This window comes from Epinephelus moara, chromosome 10 (assembly GCF_006386435.1).
Source record: "Epinephelus moara isolate mb chromosome 10, YSFRI_EMoa_1.0, whole genome shotgun sequence".
NCBI classification, from domain to species: Eukaryota; Metazoa; Chordata; class Actinopteri; order Perciformes; family Serranidae; genus Epinephelus; species Epinephelus moara.
The window spans coordinates 7,647,669-7,670,899 of NC_065515.1; the positions used below are offsets into that span (position 1 = coordinate 7,647,669).

Below are 23,231 nucleotides of genomic sequence, written 5' to 3' on the forward strand. Positions count from 1 at the left end.
CAGAGAAATCCAATATTCCTCTTAATACCTCCAGTTTCTGATGAGGTGGACATGATAACCCTTAATACACATAACGTTATTCATCCCTACAACAGGAAATACTTTTTCCCTAACCTGATATGAAGTGTGTGGTGCACATGTGAGCATATTAGATGATGGCCACCGTCCAGTCCTTTTGTGATATCGCATTTAAACATAGTAGAATTTAAACACATTAATAGATATTTTAAAATAAAATATTTAATTTTTTTTGGTGTTTCCTTGCATCATGTTTGATAAACTCCTTCATGTTCTGGCTGTTGCTTTTCCACTTTATTAAGATCTGATTATTATTTTTATGTCTGTAAAAAATCTCCTGAATAAAGACACATTCCCTCCCCACTTATTATCACACAGTTGATATGAGCCAAACGGCAACCACCGAGGCTGAAAAAATTAAGCCAATACAGAAGTGCCAAAAACTGCACTTCCTCTAATGGCCACTTGAGGCTGGCTCCAAAGGTGAGTCAATCGCCACAGACCCCCATGTTAAAATGCCCAACTTTACAGCAGAAATAACAATTCAGCCGTTCACATTTTATCAAGGCTTAAAGTTACATATAATTAAGGTTGCGGCTGCCTTGAGTAACAGATGGGTGCCGTTCATTAACAAGTCAATACCATTGCGACAATATTGGTAATGGAACATAACCATGGTGCAACCCCAGATCACCAGTGATATTACTATTTCAGTGTTTTCAGTTTATGAAAGTTAAGGTAAGTTATTGTTCAGTGGTTGGTTGTACTAAAAGACCGTTTAAAAAGTCAGGTATTCAATTTCTATCATAGGTACATTTTGTTTTTATGGTTTTATGCCTGTTTTTTGCTACAGAAAATTAGCATTAGCAGTAGCACTATGGCTGTTCACCATAGCTGTAAAGAAAGAAGAACAAGATACTATTTATTAATCCCAGAGAGGAAATTCAATTTTTTTTTTCACTCTGTTGTCATATACACACAGGCCTAAAATACACACATGCACAAACTGGACTTATACATGCATTAAATGGAGCTGGCACCTCTCCAGCTACCAGTCCATGCTCCATATTCAGTCCTGATGGGGACTTAAACTGGCAACCCTCCCGTTCCCAACCCAAGTCCCTATGGACTGAGCTACTGCTGCCCCAAATGTGCCATGCTAACCAAGCTAGCAGCTAACGTTAGGGTTATCTCCACCCTCTCATACAAATATGGTTTCTTCTGGCTCCAAAAATCAAAGATGGCGACAGTCAAAATGCCAAACATCAGGCTCCAAAAAGGGACAACACAAACCAGTCATTGTGGCTACATTTATTATTTCAGGCAGTTTATGTTACTGATGCATTGCTCAATAAAATTATGATTTTCAATTCTGTCAGAATCATTCAGCATTTTAATGTATGTTGCAAAACTCAAAAAATCACTCACAAAATAATGTTTATTTATGTCTTTTTGGTGAAATAAATGTGGTGATTTTTATGATAAAAATAAAACTGTTTATTTTCCCTAAGTACAGATTACATAAAAAAAACCATGAACACTCTGCAGCCTGAGTAATTAGATGGTTCAAACGTGCCGTCAATTTTTTAAATTGCATGTTATGTGAAAGTGCTGTGTTTTAAGGTAAACCCTTTCCCACGGTGAGACTTTGTTAACGCTGTGTCTCAGAGTCTACCTTAAAACGCTAAGCGAGGTCCACTTTTGGATTTGTCCCATGAGCAGCAGATTACACATCACTCCTGGTTACAAAACATCTGGACAACAAAAGTTGGAAACTTGGAGGAGTTTAAAGTCGGGCAGCTGTGAGGGAACGCAGCAGACAGACTGATTTCTTCAACATGAATCCTGCTCTGGTAGTGTTGGCGTCGTGTCTGCTGGCCACAGTGGCAGCTCAGTCTCAAGACCACCATGACATGGGCTGGGTCAACGGCTACCGCCAGAGCTTTAACTTCCAGTGTCCCCACGGAGAGGTCCTGGTGGCCACCAGGAGCTACTATAGCGAGGCGGACGGCATGGACCGCTTGTGGTCGTTTGAATGCCAGCCCACACCTGAGGGTCTGGGGGAGCCCACTGACTGCTGGTGGGACGACATCAGCCGTGCTGGGATGGAATGGTGAGTTCTCTGATTTATTTACTTATTGCTTTCTACTTTCTTTGACTTTTACAGCTGTGTTGCTTATTTTTATATATTTAGAGTGTTTTAAAACTTTAAATACAATGTTAGTAGAACTGATGGACAAGTTTAATTAACTAGTTTTCTTGGTAGGATGTCTGCTCTGTGGCACAGAGAATGCACTCTGATGAACAGCAGGTTTTTCTCCTGTTTGTGATCATGCAAACACCATTACACTGAGCGCCTGAGCCAACAGGGATATAAACAGCAGCAGCATGAATAAATGATGCAGAATAATATACACAAATTCAGAAATGCACTGAAAGAGGATCAACATCTGAGTCAGACTACACGTGTACAGTAAGTGTGGTAAACTCTCTTTGAGCAGTTTCCTACAGCCTCTCTTTAACTCTGCACGGCAGCTGTGAACATGTTTATTCATTTGTTCGTTCAGGTCCAGAAAAGCAATTCAGAGGGACATATATTATGAACAGATCCATGTGAAAGCCACGTCATATAGGCACATCTTTGGCCCACTTGTCTGACATTGTTCCAATTAACAAGAGGAACCAGATCAAAGATTTAAAGAATCTTGCCTGAATTACTGAGTTACGTTGCGTCATGTCTTCTTAGGGACAAACTCTGACCAGCAACACAGGTCGTTAAAGGCCACTATTGGCAGACAACGAAGGCCCATACGAGAACTGTGTGGAGTTTGATGCTGAAACTGTTGTATGAACAAAACCACCCGTGTTGTTGGAATGGAAGACCTCCAGTCCTCGTTTAAAGACAGATGCAGCTGCATCCAGAGAATGTCTATGGTTGTTTAGAGACCAGGTTGCATCGGCTCTTCTTAGGCCTTTGCACACCAAGGTCATATTTTCATGTGCATTTTTTTTCCGACTCGTTCTCACTCCCAGGTTGTACAAATATTGACGCTTTGTCACACCTCTCAGCGTCTGATAGTGACGCAAAAACACCCTCTGGAGCATCTATGTGACGCACAGAAACACATTGTAACGTGGTTAATGTTCTAAACCAGTCGCTGTTGGGTTTGGTCAACAAAACTACTTTGCAAGTTAGGCAAAAAACATGTTTTGGGTTAAAATAAGTATGTTTGTGACATAAATACATCATGACTGACATCAGTGTGTGACAACCGTACGTAAATTGCGTAATGTTACGTTAAAACATTTACTTCTAATTTCACGTAGGACATGAATTTTGGTCCCCTGGGTGAAATTCCGGATTTGTTTGCATCCACCACAGCTCCCTCCCACCCTATGGGGGCTTTCTTGTGCTTTATACCACATCACTTGCTCTCAGCGTAGAATATTAATACGGATGGATTTACATTGGAATCAGCTGTAAGCCAAATGCGTCTAATGAAGACATTAAAGGGTGCCTTTGGTGTCGATATTTGGTTGGTATTTGACAACCTGAGGATGAGAGCAGGCTGGGTTTATTTCATAATCAGTCCTCCGATAAAAATCATTATGCACACACATCTTGCACAATGAAGCTGATGCGTTTTATTGTTCAATCGCAATGCGAAAATTCACAATATGAGGTAAAATGGAAAGACACATTTGCTTCTCTTCACTGTTGCCACTCTCTGCCCATGTCCTTAATTTGGCACCGCGCTACCTGAGTTATAAAATGGTGCTGTGAGGCTATTGAATTGCACTCATTGTCATCATCATTGCTGTTGTGCATTTCCGGATAGGCTAATGTTACCTTCGCTTGCCTCCATTTCAACTTCTTTTATTTGCTGGCCCGTTGTCCACCTCTGCCTGTTTCTCTCTCTTGTTGCTGATGTTCGTGTCCCGTCACGCCACATTTTCTTCACTGCTTCTTGGTCAAACAACTCTCTTAAGTCTTTTCATGAATGCAAAAAATGCCTTTGTATGAAAGGGGGATGACATGCAGCAAAATGCTGCAGGCTGGAATCAAACACACGTCTGCTATGGCAAAGACATTGCCTTTGTACATGGGACGCCTGCTCTAACCACTGATCTACTGGGCGCCCCAACGTGCAACAATTTTGGATGAAAAATACGGACTTGGTGTGTAAAAGCCTTTAGCCTTGTTATAACATGACTGCGCAGTAGGTGAACATATCACATCACTGAATTCAAACAGATTGGCCACTAGTTGCTACTACTCACTAGAGTGAGGAGAAGTAACATGGAAAATGGTCCACTGAACACTTTATAAAATTTGATTTAATAATGGTGTAACCTGGGAAGAATTAAATGACGTCAGATATTTCCCGCTCATTCTAAACTGCATGAGTAATCCCAACTGTGGAACATATTTCTCCACGTGTGCATACAAAAAGCAAAGTAATACACATTTATAAAGGATAAGCAGTGGAGTTAAATGTAATGCTTTATATAAGAGAATGCCTAAAAACCTTCCACTTGTTTATCTCTTTTTTACTCTCATAAAAAGTTAAATTCTGTCAACTGTTTTCTCATTCAGAGGAACAAAGCCAGTCCTCCCGGTGCTGCATGAATCACCGTCTCAGTCGAGAACAGCAATATGTGTCCTCCACTGACAGTTCCTGGGAACATGACTTCCTCCAGTGAATCTAAACAAGATCTGTCCAACAGGCTGTGTCAGTGGCTCTTCAGAGACATCACATTGCATTTTATGGGCCACATGTTTCAGCTTACTGTGGGACTTTTGCAACATGTCATTCACAAAAACTAGATAGTAAAAACAGAAGAATATCCACATAAACATGTTCCACAAACTGCACACAAAGGTTGATCCGATTAAAGGACTTGGATAAAAGTTGGGAAAACCTGTACAGTGGGACAATTGTAACCTGACGTCTCCGTGTAAACAGCAGCTTGAATCATACTAAACAGTCCGCTGACTCAACTGTATCTGCTTCAGATTACTTGTTCTAGGTCGGAGAGCATTTTTTCATTTGTGCTCTTCTGATTGATTTCCACTTCAGCTCGACTGCACCCAGCTCACTGATTCAAAGACAAACACTGTGAACTCTATCACTGCCACGCCTGCCTCTTTAACATAGCTGTCTGTTTGAATTACACCAGTGAGGACATTACCCTGCAGGGAAACCACCCCCACTGGCTGAATGGCTGATGGCTGTGCCCATGTTGCCATGACAAACATCCACACATTGTGCAGCAGCTCCTGCTGCTTGGACCTGGTATTCTTGGATGTGTTGTGGCGACAGCAAAGTGTAGGGGCCATAAACAAAGTGCAAACATACCAGTATTTACTTCAAAATATGTAGATTTTTTGGGTCTGAAATGTTTTTCAGTGTTTTATCTCTCAAGAAATAATTGTATGTTTGATAGCAGAGAAAACAATGATTTAAAAGCAAGGTCATTTTAGATCTTCTTCTTCTTCTTCGTCTTTCAATGTCATAAATTAAAATAGTTTTATTGATAACTGAATGACTCTCTTTTGTCTTTGCAGGACTTCAACATGCACTCGAAACGGCCTGGTAGCAGGCGTACAAAGCAAGTACTTTGAATCTGTCCTTGACCGGGAATGGCAGTTCTACTGCTGCTATTACAAACGCCGCTGCCCCTACTCCTGCATGTACGTACATGCTCACAGGGTCATGATAAAGGAATATACTTTAAGATTTATGATTTTGGAAAATATGCTTATTCCCTTTCTTGTCAAGAGTTAGATTGGAAGATTGATACCACTTTTCTGGCTTTTCCATTGGCACTTCTTGCTGTGCTGAGCCCAACCATGACAGTGTTTCCATTACCAGTTTTAATGTGCCGAGTTGTGCCTGAGATGGACCATCTCCAGAGTCAGGTCAGACAAGCAGGGATCTCCTGCTCGTCGCAATTTGAATTTGCTCAGCGAGTCACTCTGGCAATCAGTAATGATGCTCATTACCTATGCCCATGAAACCGAGCTGCACCAATCACATCGGTGTATCTGATATAGGTGGGCCAGAGGCGAGCTAAACAGATGACGACAGCACTGTGACGACGAAGTCCGGAATCAGTCAATAAACACTGCAAGATGGCTACGGATGAACACCAGTTGTTTGAAACGGCTTTGGCCGCTACAGTGAACGAGTTAGACTTGGCTTTTTCTCTAAAAGAGGAACAGAAGACGGCGCTCGAATCTTTTCTTTGCAAGAAGGACGTTTTTGCTGTTTTGCCAACCAGATACGACAAGAGTCTAATCTACCAGTTAGCTCCGCTGGTAGCTACGCGTATACCTCACCACGTGTATTGTTCTGATTGGTTGTAGTGTTATCCAATTGCGTGCAGTGATATTTGAAAATGCATGCTTGGTGCCGCCCCTCGAGTTGGGCCATTTTCATTACTCATGGCCAGACCCTAAATCTTTATAGATTTGGGTCTGGATTTCCAGTTTCCAGGCTAGGGATCTCCTGGTGAAGTCAAACAATGTCATGTGTATACATTCAGTAGACTATATCTTCAGTAGCTAGCTAGCTAACCCTACACTTTTCAGGGTTTGATTCTGGTTTTGGAACAGGGAAGAAACGTATATCTTTTTCCAACCTCTCCAGGTAACGAGTATCATTAATACATGACGTGCCCCAGGAGCAACATTTAGCTCCAAATCCACAAAACCAGCCTGAAAATGAAGCCCGGTGCTACGCTATGATTGGCCAGTCTTTATCTGGGGGCGGGACTTAGCGCAGGGTCAATGCGCGTACCTAAAATGTGCCCGATTGTCCTCTAGAGGGGGCCAGCGTTAGAGGTGCTGGTAGACATTTTTTCCCACTTATGGACGGAGCCAGGCTCGCTATTTGCCCCTACATTCATTCCTTGTGTTAAGTTAACCATCACCTGACCGTATAGCTTCATATCACCGTATAAACATGAAATTGGTATTGATCTTCCTACTAAAATCATGGCAAGAAAGCACATAAGTGTATTCCCAAAATGACAATCGACCCTTTAAAACAGTGGTTCCCAACTGGCCCAGATTTCTCTTCAGTCATTAGTTTGAGGTCCACACAGTTTAATACATTCAGCATCATACTTGCGTTTCGCCATTTTGTTCAGCTAGTTTGCCGTCTCTGTCAAGTAGTCTGTTAGTCATAGCACTAATTAATAAAGCCTTTGTGCTGGAAATTCACTGTACTTAAAAATAAGGTGTGTTTTTTTACAAACTTGACATGTTTGCAAGTCACTTGGAATGACCCGCAATCCACCAGTTGGGAACCACTGCTTTAAAAGGTCAGTACTTTAATACTTGACATGCCAAAACATTACACACACTTCTGCTGCCTTCCACAGGAAAACCAATGACATCCCTGAATACTTCAGAGAAGAGGCAGAGATGGTGGTTCCCAGCTATGGCTACTTCGTCCGAGGTGCCCAGACCACCTTCAGTGGAGTGCTCAGGTTTGCTCACAACATCTGTTTATTTCCCAATAACTTCTGATCCCACGAGGCAGCACTTTGGATCTATGGTCCATCCAAAAATTGTTGAAATCCTCTCAAGGCTGAGCTGGAAGGAACGACCTCCATATGGGACCAGAACTTATTGGCAGAACAAACAAAAAACTGAAGAAACAATAAAGTCTGGTAATTTATGGTCGCTGAACTGACAGGACTTTGTCTTGTTCTTTGTTTCAGAGATCGGCAGTGGAAGTACATCCTGTGCAGAATGACAGACTTTGACTGTGAATTTGAAAATTTATAAACTTGTCAGCAGCATTATTTTCTTTTCCATAAACACTGTTAACGACATATTTACTCATTGCATTTAAACAAACACATAATACTGACATTATACACAACACTTTCATTCATGTATTCTGATAAATGGATCAACCCCAGGTGTTTGATATCTGCCTGTATAATCACTGTTTCTTAGTCTAGCATGCAAAAATGACTCCTCATATAAAGGTGAATATTGATATAAGCATCAACACAGAGGGTCTGCAGGGGATTTGGGCTCCAACGGATACTGTGGAAAGCTTAAGTGTTTTCATTTAGTTACTGGAGGAACTGGAAGTCATTTGGCATCATGTGAAAGTGGTTTTCCAAAACAAAGTCAATTATTTGATGCTGCGGTCACGCTGGTGGAAAACACTGCATCGGGCTCAGCTCCAGGACCTCTTAGTCTGAGGTCACATGACAGCGATGGCCAAACAAAATGGCTTTAGTTGGACCATTTTCACGGTCATAAAAGCATTCAGTGAGCGTTAGGTGTGACTGATTGGGATATTGTCTCGGAGGTAACAGTTGTGTGTGTGTGTTGCAAGTAATGAGAAGCTCTTTCAGAATCACTGGCGTCATGAGCTTTGTGTGCGAAGGAAGCGTCCCACCTGCTTTCAATTGACTTCAAATCTCTCCTTTATTAAAGTGTCTTGTTCTCTTTGGCAATACTGTACTAGCACTCATGTAACTGTACTGTGTGAAAATGGGATTAAAACCATCCCCTTCTTTGGATTACTTTGCAAAGTCATTTATTTAATATAAAGATCTGGTTGTTCGTTTTTTAACACAATGCCAAAAAAAATCAGTTTAGATCTCATAACAGAGATGAACTCGTGGAGGGAAAAGGTTGCGGGAGGAAGGATAATCTCGCTACGTGAGAGTGTAAGCCTTCCAAAAACACAGAGTGGATGAAGTCAGCCATGACGATATCAACAGCTCTTTTGGGCTTAACTTGGCTGAAGGCAAACTCAACACTGCTTCATATTGCCATAACACACTGCTGGAAGGGTCTGACATTAGGGATTACCGCATCAGCAGTGACCCAGTTATTGCTCACATGATAAGAAATTTACAGTGTTAAAAAAAATCAAAGGAATGGTTTGACTTATTCAGGCTCTTGCTGAGAGTTAGAAGAGAAGACCAACACCATTGTCGTATTTTGGGTGACGGGATTTAAAAAAAAAAACTTTTTTATCCCATATCTCTTGTGCTAATCGTCACCTATATGCCAGTGTCTGCCCAGTGTCTTAATGATTCATCCTTCACTCTGGGCCATAACTAACCTGGAAATCCAGATGCCCCGCCCCTAGCAAATTCGAATTTTCTCTGCATGGGGATCTGGCCCTGACGAGCAGAGCCAGCTGAATCGCCAATCGGACCAATCAGATCAGTCTATCCGACAGAGGCGGGCTCTGGGCGGGCGTAACATGATGAGGACAGCGCTGCACCGTAGGAGTCGAAAAGTAAACAGCAAAGATGGCAGCTGCCGAAGGACCGCGTCCATTCAGTTTAGTTTTGGAAGAAACGCTAAGCCAACTAGACTTATCTTTTTCCTTGAGAGAGGAACAGAAGACTGCCCTAGAAGCCTTCATCTCCAGGAAGGACATTTTTGCTGTTTTGCCAACAGGATACGGCAAAAGCATAATATATCAGTTAGCCCCACTGTTCGACAAACAAATGGGGCTTAGTGCAATGAATACGTCACCTTGTTTTTTGCTCTGATTGGCCATCGTGCTATCCAATTGCGTGCGGCGGCATTTGAAATGCCTCAGTTAGTGCCGCCCCTTGGGTAGGAAAGGTGTATCAGTGAGGGTCAGACTCAAAATCTAGATTTGAGTCCGGATTTCCAGGCTAGGCCATAACTCATTTTGCGTTCAATGTGAAATGCACACAAAACGACACACCACTATCAGGATACATCAACCCCATCACCAGCAATATTGCATTCTCTGAATCTCGGCTTGAACATGTGTGGCTTTTCCTCCATTTGATACTCGTCTCATGCATCTGTAAAATCCGTCGACACATTCAAACTCTGACCTCATCACATATCAACGTTTGGCCATTGACCTTCCACTTCCAGATACGACGTGCAAGGTACCCTGGGTGTGTTGGTTGTTGACATTCTGGGACGCCGTGTCAAGTTTTGCCTGTTACATGCATTGTCTTCTTTCAAGATACACTTCAGTTTTCACAGGAAATTTACTGTTTACGTACAGTCTCTTTCAAAATGAAAGCACTACATCGGTACAACACTGAATTGACATCTTATTTCCTACAGCTACTAACGCACGTGATTACTTTTTGCCAACAAATGCCCATGGATAGGTTTAGAAAAAAGAACAGTGATTGGCTTTACAATCTTACGAAAGCAAACACCGGCCTCCCAGGTGAAAGTCGATGGTTGTTGGACCCATACACCCCCCCTCCCACCTGCCCCACTCAGACTTTCCCCGCTTTAACTTTTGTTGTTGTCTCACAACGTTTCCCCTGATGCTGCCGGATGCCGTTAAACAATAACAGCGACCAGCCGCGTATCATGCTGGCGTGAAAGGACAGATTTTTTTTGTAGTGTCTGATGCCAAAAATCACTGCCCATGTGCTGGATTTCGACTTCGGAGTGAGACCAGTTTGAATCCACAGGCACAGGCAATGGTGGTGGTGGTGGCGAGAATCCATCAACAACAGAGAACGGGCTGTCTTCATGGCTGTTCAGCTACTAGCTACTGTCAATCTGAAGTTTGGCGGGGACAAACATTCAGCTTTATTGGCGACTGTAAACTCCACTCAATATCTGCGACATGTTCGACACGTTCGTGGGAACTTAAACCTTTTTTTTTTAATCTGTAGGATATAAAATACAAAGTGTAAAAACAACTAGATGCAGTTTTATGTGCAGGACTATTTCTTGGCCTGGGCAGATTGTTTTACTTTTGGATGGAGCTAAGTTTCCCACTGCTTTCAGCCTTTATGCTCAGCTAAGCTAAGCTAACCCATCTCCTGGCTCCAGCTTTATATATTCAACAGACAGATATGAGAGTGATATCTTCCCATGATCTTCTCATGTAACTTTTGGCAATAAGGAACTTGAAGATATGGTTAATTAAACTAAAACAAATATATGTTTACAATGAGGCATGCGCTTTTTGATCTTGGAGAAAGTAGTGTGAAATTCCAACTTTTATGTAGAGCTTTCAACCGTGAGCATTGTACAGTGTGAGCATTCATGCTTCACTTTGAGGCCAATGTAGATGAGAAGCTCTAAAATTGATATGAATGAAATCATAACAGCTGCTGAGCCTAAAAGATATTTTTTCATGACAACTGAGAAAACTATTTGCTGAGTAAGATCATGTAATGTGGTTAAAGGTTCCAGTAAAAGCAAATGGACATTGAGATGTTCTCCAATTTTCCAGCCTCATCAGCCAACTTTATGAAGAGGTAAATTCTTCCTGTGGTCTCTCCAAGTATGAAAAGTGTTTTTCCCCCAGCACATGAGTTAAAGGTAACAGAACCAATGTGGAAAAATAAAGTGCCTTGCAGCCACTTTGTCTTCCTTTTCATTCCACTTGTTTGGAACGGGACGAGCGGCATTTCTTTACCAGCTCAACCCTCTAAAGTGCTGTTAAAATCTATTCGAACTTAATGGAGTGAGCTGGGCGAAGGTCAGCCGGCTTGCTGCACCGTCTTGAAAAGAGCTGGGGACTGGGCCAGTAGCTTTCAGCACTGTTTGTTTATGGCAACTGCTGTCCTGGGGCATGGGGCCAAACGCCACAGCGTGACACAGCTGTCCCCTGAGCCAATGGACGGTGGCGAGCCACACGCCTGCAGAGGCCTCCCGCCCTCAGAGACCTGCTGTCCCTGTGGTGGAAGCCTCCGTCCTGAGCTGGAAAAGACGAGGGGGGATATATTGTCCCGCTGTATTCTCTCCTCCCTCCAACACGTTTCATTACAGCTGGATGAAAAACGGTCCTTTCAACACAATATTCACACCGGCTGTAATTAGAGCTCAAGGAGGAGTCACAGAGCTAGAAAAGTCTCCTTACTGCAATCACTTCTGGAATCTGCAGTTATCCACCATATAATCAAGGGCTAAGTTTACATTTATGGCAACAAAGCCCCAGAGTAAAAAAGGATTTAACCTCTGATGAAGAGCTGCTACTGTTTTGAACATGAGATGCCCAGACTATTAAAATTTAAATAGATCCTAAAACACTGATTTTATGGAACCAAATAAAAAAATATAATCACCTGTTGGACGACTCAGTAACGGCATACAGACCAAAAACCAGTGACAAACAAAAGTGAAAAGGCGTGGCAGGGCTCAGCCTTAGAGATAGGGTGAGGAGCTCGGAGTAGAGCTGCTGCTCCTTCGTGTCAAAAGGGGTCCGCTGAGGTGTTTGGGGGATCTGATCAGGATCCTCCTGGGCGCCTCCTGTAAGAGGTGTTCCGGGCACGTCCCACTGGTAGGAGTCTGCAGGGCAGACCCAGATAACGGTGGAGGGATTACATATCTTAGGGTGACCATATTTTGATTTCCAAAAAAGAGGACACTCGCCCCGGCCACGATAGCCTACTTAAATGATACTCGCAGTTTACTCAAAGATGCCTTATAATTTTAATATATTTAAAGTTTATATGTATGGATAGAAAATTCAGTTATATTACAAAATAATATCTCTCAAAGACAGAAATTTAGATAGGCTTCTCAGAGGTTACTCAACTTGCTTTTGTTATGCCTAAAATAATAAGTTTCAATTGTACAAAAATAAATATAAATGTAAAATAAATGTAAAATCTCTGGAATGAAATAATGATAGAAATAATTGTAATCAATTTATAAACACCCCCCGGACGCCCCGGACAGGATGTGAAAAGTGGACATGTCCGGGCAAAAGAGGACGTTTGGTCAGCCTAACATATCTCATCTGGCCTGGGAACGCCTTGGGGTCCCCCAGGAGGAGCTTGAAAGCACTGTTGGGGAAAGGGACGTCTGGGGTGCTTTGCTTGGCCTGCTGCCCTCATGATCCAGCTCCAGATAAGCGGATGTAAATGGATAGATGCATGGAATATTAAAGTATCTCAAGGCAACTGAATCAAACACAGCTGGACTTAGTTTTGTTGCGCCAAAGTTGAGCCTGACTTTTTCTCCAGAACGACATGGATCAAAGATTTGTGGCTTTGTTTTATGACCACAATCAGCTCATGGCGGCGATGTGCACTCTGGCTACTGAGCGCACTTTTCTAGTTTGGCGTGGTGGTCTCAACAGAACATCCACTCTGAGTAATGAGATAAAGAAAAGCACTTATATTATAGAACATGAAAATGATCAACCACAAGAACACAGCATAACGCCTCTTTAACCAAGCACCAATCATCTCTAAATAAATTAGAGATCATGTGATGTTTTTGTACTCAGAGCCTGAGTACGTCTCTCTTCACTCAGAACTTGAGGCCAGCTCATGCAGTTAATGCCAGAGTTCATTAGCTGTGATCCAGTGAGATTTCTGTAGAGCCAGAGCCTTGAGTTGGAGAAATAACAGCTTTTCACAATAAGAAGCTCCTTCACGCTGAAAATCCTCTCTAACATTGTTTTAGAGCTCCACAACAAGAATGTTTACTGCTTAGAGCAGTGCAGAGAGCGAATGTTTACTGGGTCCGGTGTTTTTGTACTGATGCCTTTTATTACTGAATATCAACATCTATTTTATACAAATTAAAGTTCCACAACAAGTCGAACTGGATCCAGAAACTTGCATAACTCCAGCACATGTAGCTGCAGACAGATTCGAACCTGTCACAGCAGGTAAAGGTGTCAATAACAATGCTAATTAGAGCAACTGCAAGGAGGCTTTAACAGGTTATGAAACAGTTAAATGCTGATGCCTCTGTATGGCCTACATCAGAAAACAAGAAGTTGGTGATTTCAAAATAATTATTCTTAATGCCTGCATGTGCTTCAGATTCCCTGCTGAATTAGACAAAATGATTTACAGCATGAAGACCAGAAGAGTCTATGTTTACATTTTCCTAAGCAAAGTTTGGCAGCAATTTTGTAACGTTACATTTATTAAATGTTGCTGTTGTCCCTGGCTTCATATGAGTTGAGGAAAAGTCCACTAGCCACTAGGCTAATTTATACAATGTAAAATGCCATAGGCTTGTGCTAATAACGTTAGCATGTTGTATTTGTGGATAAAATGTGTCCAGATAAAGACAAGTGTTTGTCTGTGAATGCTGCGAGTTATAGTGAAGCTGATTTGTGTACTTGTGTTTGAAACTGTCTCTATTAAGCCATGTTTAATGTGTGTTTAATGTGTGTTTTGAATCAACTAAACTTTACAGCACCACCGACTAGTGTTTTGGAGTTCTAACTGCAGGGTAAGGAGCAGAAGGAGATTTTTCTTCAGATAATTTTACTTTTGATGTTTTACTTTGTAGTTATGTCCGATACTGGGGCAGGAGCAGCAAAGAGAAGACAAGAATCGACCAAAGAAAATGCTACAGATAGAGCATGGGCGGAAACTCAGTTCAACCTCAGCTGTTCATTCAACAGATGGAGAGAATTGTGTGATCTGAAAAATGATCCTGAGTTGGCCCTCTTTCTTTTCAATGTCGCAACTCAGTCACCAGAACAAACGTTGGCGTTGTACATTCCTACAAACCACGGATACGTTACATTTGTACGTCATTATGTAGCCGATATGTTGAAACTTTATGTTTCTTTTTGCTGCAGAAAAATTGTGGTTATCGTGGCGATGTTTAGGCACACAAAAAACACTCTATGATTAGGAAAAGATCACATTTTGGCTTAAAACACTTGCTTTTGGTTCCAGCACTCCTGGACTGACATGCAACAAGGTCTTGGTTAAAAGGAAACACTGTCCATGGCACTATCCCCAGTAACACAGTGATGGGTTGGTCACTAAAGTACACCCACATTTGGTGGCTAAAAATCTCGTTGAGTCACAACAGGTTTGCTGTTTGTTGGTCTCAAACAGTGGTCTGCAGAGTATTGTCTAGGTGTCATGCCATCCACCCTCCAGGGGTATAGAACCAAATTCTGGGCCCTATGCATAGGCAGTATCTCTAGGCTGCCCTCCATTCCTCTCTTGATCCATGTCTCTCTCACGCACCTTTTTTAAAAGTGAGTTTGCGTTCTTTCCCTTTCCTTTGTTTCTTTTCTTTTTTTTAGGACCCTGATTCTTCTTTCTTGGGGAAAATCATGACCGAGTACACTGGTGCTGCAGCAGCATCAGCAGTCACTCATTTGGTGTCAGCTACAGGAAGTTTAAGCCCTGTTTCCACCAAGCAGTACGGTACGGTTCAGTTCGGTACGCTTTTTTCTGTTTCCACTTTGAAAAGTTGTGGATGGTACCAATGGAACTGTTCTGTACTGTCCCCATGTTTGGTCCTCCCTCTGTTGGGGTACCTAGCACACAGATCTGGTACTAAAAGGTGGAGCTGTGAACACTGCAGTCTGATTGGTCAATAGAGGATGGTCACTCTGCTCAAGGCTGAGTTGTGGCTGGTTTTGTAAGTTTTACATTAGTAAACTGTAACTGTAAAAGTTTTGACGTTTATTTATGTTACTCAATGCATGAGTTGACGATGTGAATCCATCAGCACACCTTAAATTTCAATATTAGAGACAAACCTAGTGCAAGGGTGGACTAAACCATTTATATCTTTAAGGGGTGAGAGGTGCCACAGAATGAGAAGTTAAAGGATAACTTCGGTATTTTTCAACCTGGGCCCTATTTCCCCATGTGTATGTGTGCGTATGATTCATAGGTACAACTCATTCTAAAATTGGTTCAGTATTGAGGGAGGCGGATGCAGCCGGCAGCCGCGAAACGAGCTAAAACGGTAACGGGGGCAAATGCGTCCCGTATAAGTTTGCGCATTAAAAGTGCTTTTTTTCGCCACTGACCGGTTCAGATCGCCAGTGCTATCTCTGTAAATAGCATACTAAGCGTTTCCCTTACCTTTCACCTCCTCCCGGCTGTGTGTGACGTCATCTCGCGAGAGCTTTGCTTGTTGCCGGAAGAAAACAGAGGAGCCATGCTGAGCGCCGCTCAGAGTGGCGCTGGTTGTCCCGGAGTACAGTTGAGAGTTTTACTGCATCGATTGAAAACAATGGTTCGTGTTTGTGCTTATCCGAATTGCAAGAACAGGATGTCGCGCAACACCCCGTACAGCTTTCATAGGCTGCCTTTGTCGGACGGCGAGATGCTGAAGTTGTGGCTAGTTGTGCTACAAATGGATGCTAACACTCCTGTCCAGACACTGCGCCTTGCAGACCATCGGGTCTGCAGTGCTCACTTCTCCCAAGATGACTACTGCCAGCCGAAGAAGAGAAGACATCCAATCCTGAAACACCTCTTCCTCAAGAAAACGGCTGTCCCACGAATAGAGAGAGCTACAGACACAGTGGAGCAAAGCTCTCGCGAGATGACATCACAGCCCAGAGGTAAGGGAAACGCTTAGTATGCTATTTAAGGAGATAGCATTGGCGATCTGAACCGGTCAGTGGCAAAATAAAGCACTTTTAATGCGCAAACTTATACGGGACGCATTTGCCCCCGTTGCCATTTTAGCTCGTTTCGCGGCTCCTGGCTGCATCCGCCTCCCTCAATATTGAACCAATTTTAAAACGAGTTGTACCCATGAATCATACGCACACATACACATGGGGAAATAGAGCCCAGGTTGAAAAATACCGAAGTTATCCTTTAAATAGAATTGAATGTAAGTAGTTATTTCCAGATTTTACTTTTTTTTTTTTAAGTTTTGCTGCTCATCATTTTCCTAAATGTCTGTTTTAATCCAAGTGAAATGCTCTGTTCTCATCCTGTGAAGAAGTGAGGCGCTGTGTTTGTGATGTGGGCAGGGAAAGCTCCAGTGAGGGAGCACCATGGAGTGTGACCCTGACCCAGCCCCGGGGCTGCACAGATAGCCTGTTTATTTTAGGGAGCCTCTGCTCGCTCTCACTGCTCTCACTTGAGGACAAAAACAGCTGCCTCTTTTCATGTCAGACAACACGGGGCACAGTGCAGGGTAGACCCACCAGAACTCAGTTCACCAGAACTGCACTGCTTCTCTACAGAGATACAACTGTGTGAAATCAGAGAATATGTATGATTAAACTGATGGAAGCATTTAAATTAATTCAAAATATCTGTCCCTTTGATATCTGCCTCCCCCTGGTTGACTGAGGTGAATGGCATTTTGCGTGTAAAGTGCTCAAAAACAAAAATTCAACAGCAGTCTCTCTTTGTGGAAACACTGTCCTTGTTCCACTGGATAATCCACAGACCACACTCTCAGGAATTTTAATAGGGACTATTTCTTTGGCAGAAAGTAATACCAGTGCAAATTACCATCTGCATGACTAGATACCACTGTGGGTAAATAAGAACATGTGTTTTTTTTATGTGTTTTCTGGTTAACCAACACATTAAAGGCTGGATTTTGGCTTTTCTGAAGATTTAATTTGTTTTGTTCACATTAACGTGAGACTGTAGATGTTTTGCTGAACAACAACAGAATAATAGCACTTCACTTATCTTAAGTCAGTTGCTTTAAAGTGATCATCAGGGGATCTGACAGAGAGTGAATGGGATCAGACATCAACAAACATGTCTCCTGGTGAGGTAACTACAGTGTGTCTCCCTTTGTTTTGCTTTCTTATAAAGCTATTTAAATGTTTATGTGTAGCATCGTAAATGTAGCAGAACAACCAGAGGAACATGTCGGTACTGAACGTTTCTGCAAACCATTGATATGTTACATTTGTGTGTCTCATACGCATCATATCAACATTTCTAAAGTGATGTAGTTCATATTACATGTATATGAGCTGACTATGTCATCAGGAGGTGGAGAGGATGGTGGATGTCATGACCCCAAAGTAAGACAGCTGCCAAGCAGCAGGCCACTGTTCAAGACCAACAAGCAATAACATCAGGTATTTTATAACGAGACGCCAGGAAATGTTTTGCCGTGTTTGTGGTGACTATAGCCGGCATTTTTTAATAAGAGGTCAGGACATTTCCATTCATGCTTGCTGAGAAACACACAGAAGTTTTTAATAAAACGTAAGGATATTTTGGCCGTGTTTGTGGTGGCAAAACAGGGTATTTTTTATGAGATGTTGGCATATTTCCAGACATGTTTGTAGCAACTAAACTAGGTATTTTAAACAACATTTCCAGCCATGTTGCTGCGACAATACAGACATTTTTAAGAAGTCGTCAGGATATTTTGGACGTGTTTGTGGAGGCAAAACTGGGAATTTTTAAACAAGACGTTGAGACATTTCCAACTATGCTTGTGGCAACAAAACTGGGTGTTTTTAACCAGACGTTAGGATATTTCTGGCTGTGTCTGTGGTGACAAAACCAGGTATTTTTAAGGAAACCCAGGGACATTTTCAGCCCTGTCTGTAGCAAGAAAATGTGGTAATTTTAATGAGATACTGGGACAATTGTAGTCATTTGTGGTGACAAAACTGGGTGTTTTTCAACAAGACATCAGGACATTTGTAGCTGTTTGTGGCAACCTAACAGGGTATTATTAACAAGATGTTGGAACATTTTCAGCCCTGTTTGTGACGACAAAACCAGGTTTTTTTTAACAAGACATTGGGAGATTTCAAGCCAAGTTAGTGGCAACAAAAAAGGGTAATTTTAACGAGTTGTTTGGACTATTCCAGCCATGTTTGTAGTGACCAAATGGGGTATTTTAAGCCAAACAAAACTGTATTTTACAAACACTAACAATGCGTTTTCTATGCCTTAACCACAGCCTTGTAACAACATGAGTTAAAAACTGAAACATCATTAAATGTTATGTTTCAATGTATATGTAACATATCCCTGATTTATATTGCAAACATTGTTTTATTTCTTCTTTCATAAGTTATAATTTCTCACTTCAATATCTGCTTTAGGACGACCACCAACATGGCGTTTCAATCTAAACTTCATCACTGCATCAGAGAGGTGTCAGCCCTCCTCAGTCTGACCTGGTGTACATGTGTCAGCATGTGCAGAACATTCTGTACAGTGTTGATCTTTATATGCTTGTGTGACATCAGCAAACACGGAGGCTGTCGTCCATAAGAGGGTTCGAGACAAAGAAGAAACGTGTGGCAACCCGCGGCTGGTTGGGCACAGCACAGGTTAATCATGTGGGGTGTGTCCTCTGTCATGATTGTGCTCCACTCCTGCAGATAAATACTATTCAGCCACAATGAGGATGTGATTTTGAGTGTTCTCTGAGATCCTCGCTCAAGTAGCAGGCAGCACTCCCAGTCCAGTCCCACTCAGTGAAGAGACTCTTCAGCTGATGAACTGTGAATAACAACTGGCTGATTTTTCCTCCTTCATGAATCTATAACCTATAATTCTGTAGGAATAAACATGAATAATAAGCCGATGGGAATTCTCTACTTTCCAAGTGTTACAGTTCCCAGTCGCTGGCTCTTGGGAAAGATTCTTTGCATTGAGGACTCAGGAGGGAGCTCTGCACTTGTGTTTACACAGTCAACTCGTATTCGTGCTGTGCTCACAAAATGATGGTGTCAGATAATAGAGGCTGGTTGAGATTTAAAGTGAAGAACAACAGCTTACTCACTTTTTCCCCTCTGGGTCTGTGCAGCAAAAAAGTGTCTGGCATTGTGGGAACAGGAGGTGTAAGGTGAGCTCAGTGACCTACTGGTTCCCAGCCTTCCCTTTGGCTTTCTCACTTTCCCTGCTCGCAGCGCACCTCCAGACAAAAGCATCATTATTGCTCTTGGATTCTGTGCTGGCGAATTCTTGGTAGTGAAACGGCACAGAATAAATTAGATGGTTTATGGCCTGTGATGGAGAGAGCTGAATGGATCCATGACAAGTTAGCCAGCGCTGGGTGTTTCCAGTCATTCAGACTCTTGTTACGCCACACTATTTCCAATGGCGGTTTTGTTCTCTCATTAGCCGTGATGAGCTTGTGGCTGCATTTCCTGGAAGCCCGAGAATGAAACAAATGGTGCCAAAGAGAGCAAAGTCTTTGTTTTTAAAAGGTGACAGACCTTATTCTGTGATTTTACTGGATCTCCCTGCAGGTGAAAGGTCATGGCTGTGAGTGTAAAAGATGTACAGAGGCTTGTCAGCGTGTTAATCTGTCTGTTGGCCAGAGGCCCAGGCCGAGAGAAGAGCAGGACTCTAACAGTATTGTGTTACACAAAACAGGCTCTTCTCACACCATCGAGCACGTGCTCATTTCTTAGTTGTGTGGAAACCAGCCATGACCCAGAGTTTAGATACACTCCTGGAGTTTCTCAGGATATAGAAAGTACATCACAAGGTACAGAGCAGTGCTCACAGGACACACGTTGACATTCTCAACATGACAGTTTTTCTCATGGTTTACCTAATACACTCATTCTGTGTGTAAATGTAAGACTATAGAGGTTAATAAATCAAAATGAGAACCTTTCTTTAATGACTTAATGTCTGATGAAAACTGTCAGAGGAGAGCACCCATGGGTTTACATGTCAAATCATTTACTGCTCATGGTTAATAGCAGTTAGCCTGTAAAAACAGTTTGTTTAATGTCAGCTGAGGGCTGCAGATGACACGTTTTTTATGGATCCCCTCATATGGAAAGTGTTACAAAGTGGGGTCGTGGAGTTTCAAAGACATGGAATTTACCAGGCATGGTGTAAGGAAAGGTGCTACTGAGTTGCATTATGGGTAATGCAGGATAAAAAAATTTTTGGGGGGGGCTTGATAAATAATGCCTGAATTACATTTCTTTGAAGATGCATGTTAACGTCTCTGAAAACAGTCTCCTGCAAGTTTCCACAACTTTATGGTTTTCAGTGCGATATTAAATTATATTTGCTCCTTTAAAGGAACACCAACAGCTAGAATAGAACATCAGTACAAGTCTCATTATTGTGCATTAAGTTTGGAGCAACAGTCAGGGGGCGATTAGCTTAGCTTAGCTTAGCTTAGCTTAGCTTAGCTTATCTTAGCATAAAGATGGGAAGCAGAGGGAAATAGTCTGACACTGTCCACTGTTCAAAACTCCGCCTGTCATCACCTCTAATGTTCTTACGGGAAGCAAATATCGGCCTCCTGGGTGAAAGTTTGTGGTTGTTGGACCCATCCACCACCTCTCCTCCTACCCACCCCATTTGGACTTCTGCTGCCTTTCGTTGTTGTTTCGTATTTCCTTCTGACACCGCCGGGCCACAATATTGATGTGAAAGGACGGCATTTTGTCTGTGTCTGACGCTGGAAGTCACTGACCAAACAAGTTTTCAATGACTTTGGAGTGAGACCAGGTTGTTACACAACATAATTCTTCCAAAAATAACAAATTTCTGTTTGTCTCAGACTAAACAAATGAGAGACATGTTGATAAGTGGGCTCCAGAGAAGCCAGATTTTCTAACTCTGTAGAAACTCAAACTAGTTGTTTCCCCCTGCTTCCAGTTTTACACTAAGCTAAGCTAATCACCTCCTGGCGCTTGCTCCGTATTCAATGCATACACATGTAAAAAGCCATCATTATAAAACACTCTATCGCCCTGTTCCCAATGTAATATATATACCGAATATAATTAAACCAAGATCTGTTCACTGTCACAGCTGTCAAACTTAGTCACGCCATTGCACCCTGAAAAATAGGCGCTTGGGAATGCTTGCATGCGTTGCTCTGCTCTCACTTCTGTCTACATTAACAATGACTTTGCAGTAGAGATACACTGACAGTGCACGAGCCCTCGAATGGTTACATTGCAGCCTGTTTCGCAGCTGTCTCTAGCTCAAAACTGGCTCAGTTTTAAAAGTTGTTGTTCTCATCACTCACTTTGACACTAGAACACTGGAGGGTCCAGGTTAAAAAACACCCTTTAAGTGTTTCCTGGAAGGAAGTTAATATAGTCTAGATATTACAGATGACAGATGGGATGATGCAGGAGAAAGTGTGAGAACCTTAATGCGTCTGTAATAGGATAAAAGCTCAACTCAAGATTTTACACAGAGCTCATATATCCCCTCCAAATGCCATAAGTTTGATGATGACTTCTCTCCTCTTCACCTCAAGTGAGATGGGTAGGCCCACTCTGTGGTCTTGGAAGAAAATACTGAGATTTGGGAATATTATTAGTGTTTACTTATTCAAGTAACACTCACAGTCCCGGAGAGTGAGTGACCTGACATGGTGCGTTCGTACATTCAGTCTGCTCTACACCAATCTGGAAATCCATCGGTAAAAAACAAACAAACAAAAAAACACTTATCTTTTTCTTCCTTTACCTCCGGAGTTTTTCGACTAACGGAAGTGCAGGGGCCTCGGCGATCGCTCACGCCCTTCACTCCCAGCGGTGCCCCCAGGGAATCGCCGTGTTGTTTACAAATACTTCAGGTAGAAAACCAGCAGAGTTTAGCTATATATCACATTTTTCATGTCACTATATCACCGTGTAGACTACTCTGATGTTTGTTAAGTCTATAAACACAATGACTGAACAAACGTTACTATTTCTGTGTGCACGTTTTGTAATTAATAACATGGTTATCGTAGATTAGCTGGGCTAACCGTTAGCTGTTAACGTTAGCCATTAGCGGTGTTTGTAATAACCATAGACTGTATAAAAATCAGGTAATAACTCAATAAACGATCCGTGAATAAATTATTTTTTCCAGCGGATATCTTAGTTACAACATGATTGAGCTAGCAAAGCAGTTTTGTGTTACTATGTGTGGTATTTATTCAGTTATGGGAAATCACGACGACTAGAAAGCATCAGTGGCTGCAGCTGACAGGGACAGTTAGCAAAGCTAACATCAGGACATCATCTGTTAAAAGCCTCCCGTTGTTGGATACGACATGAAACTACTCCAGTTAGCTCAATCATGTTGTAACTCAGACATCCGCTGGAAAAAAATTTTCTTTTCAAGTTGACGAGATGGCGTTTTGGGTGGAGCAGTCGCTATGGACGCGGAGCTTGCTGTTTCTGTAGGTACACATTTCCTGGGGACACCTGCACGTCTCGGCCACGCCCTCTCCATTGTGATTGGCCAAAACGCAGCATCGTTCAAACTCAAAGCCCCGCCCTCCCCCCTCTCTAGTCATCTTTCACACAGGGCTGCCAACAGATTCTACAATGTAAATTGCAGAATCTGTCTTGAGAGATTAGCTCTACACTAAAATGAGAGTTGGTTGAAGAAACGGAGTGTTACATTTCTACATGAATCAATGAACAGTTAAGTTAATCACTCATTCACTCCGCTCGGCACTCTGCTGTCCAGAGTGCACTCCGGCACTCAGAATGCATATTTCTGAAAACACCACTTGCATCATCTTCCTTCTTTGTCTAAAACAAGCCAACAGAACT

The 23,231-nt window shown here is 42.3% G+C and overlaps 1 protein-coding gene across 1 annotated transcript; it reads left to right on the plus strand.

Moving 5' to 3' along the window:
- The first annotated feature begins 1,856 nt into the window (after positions 1 to 1,856).
- On the plus strand, positions 1,857 to 8,553 carry dpt (dermatopontin). The gene is made up of 4 exons (XM_050055194.1): positions 1,857 to 2,131; positions 5,588 to 5,713; positions 7,408 to 7,515; positions 7,750 to 8,553. Exons 1-4 carry the CDS (start codon positions 1,857 to 1,859, stop codon positions 7,814 to 7,816), a joined length of 576 nt encoding a protein of 191 aa, XP_049911151.1. The 3' UTR covers positions 7,817 to 8,553.
- Positions 8,554 to 23,231: the final 14,678 nt, after the last annotated feature.

What these genes read in the sequence shown, in the direction of transcription:
- dpt (XM_050055194.1), top strand. Translation starts at nt 1,857, where the DNA reads ATGAATCCTGCTCTGGTAGTGTTGGCGTCGTGTCTGCTGGCCACAGTG. An exon ending in AGCCGTGCTGGGATGGAATG is followed by an intron (nt 2,132 to 5,587) that starts GTGAGTTCTCTG and finishes TTGTCTTTGCAG; the next exon opens with GACTTCAACATGCACTCGAA. An exon ending in CGCTGCCCCTACTCCTGCAT is followed by an intron (nt 5,714 to 7,407) that starts GTACGTACATGC and finishes TGCCTTCCACAG; the next exon opens with GAAAACCAATGACATCCCTG.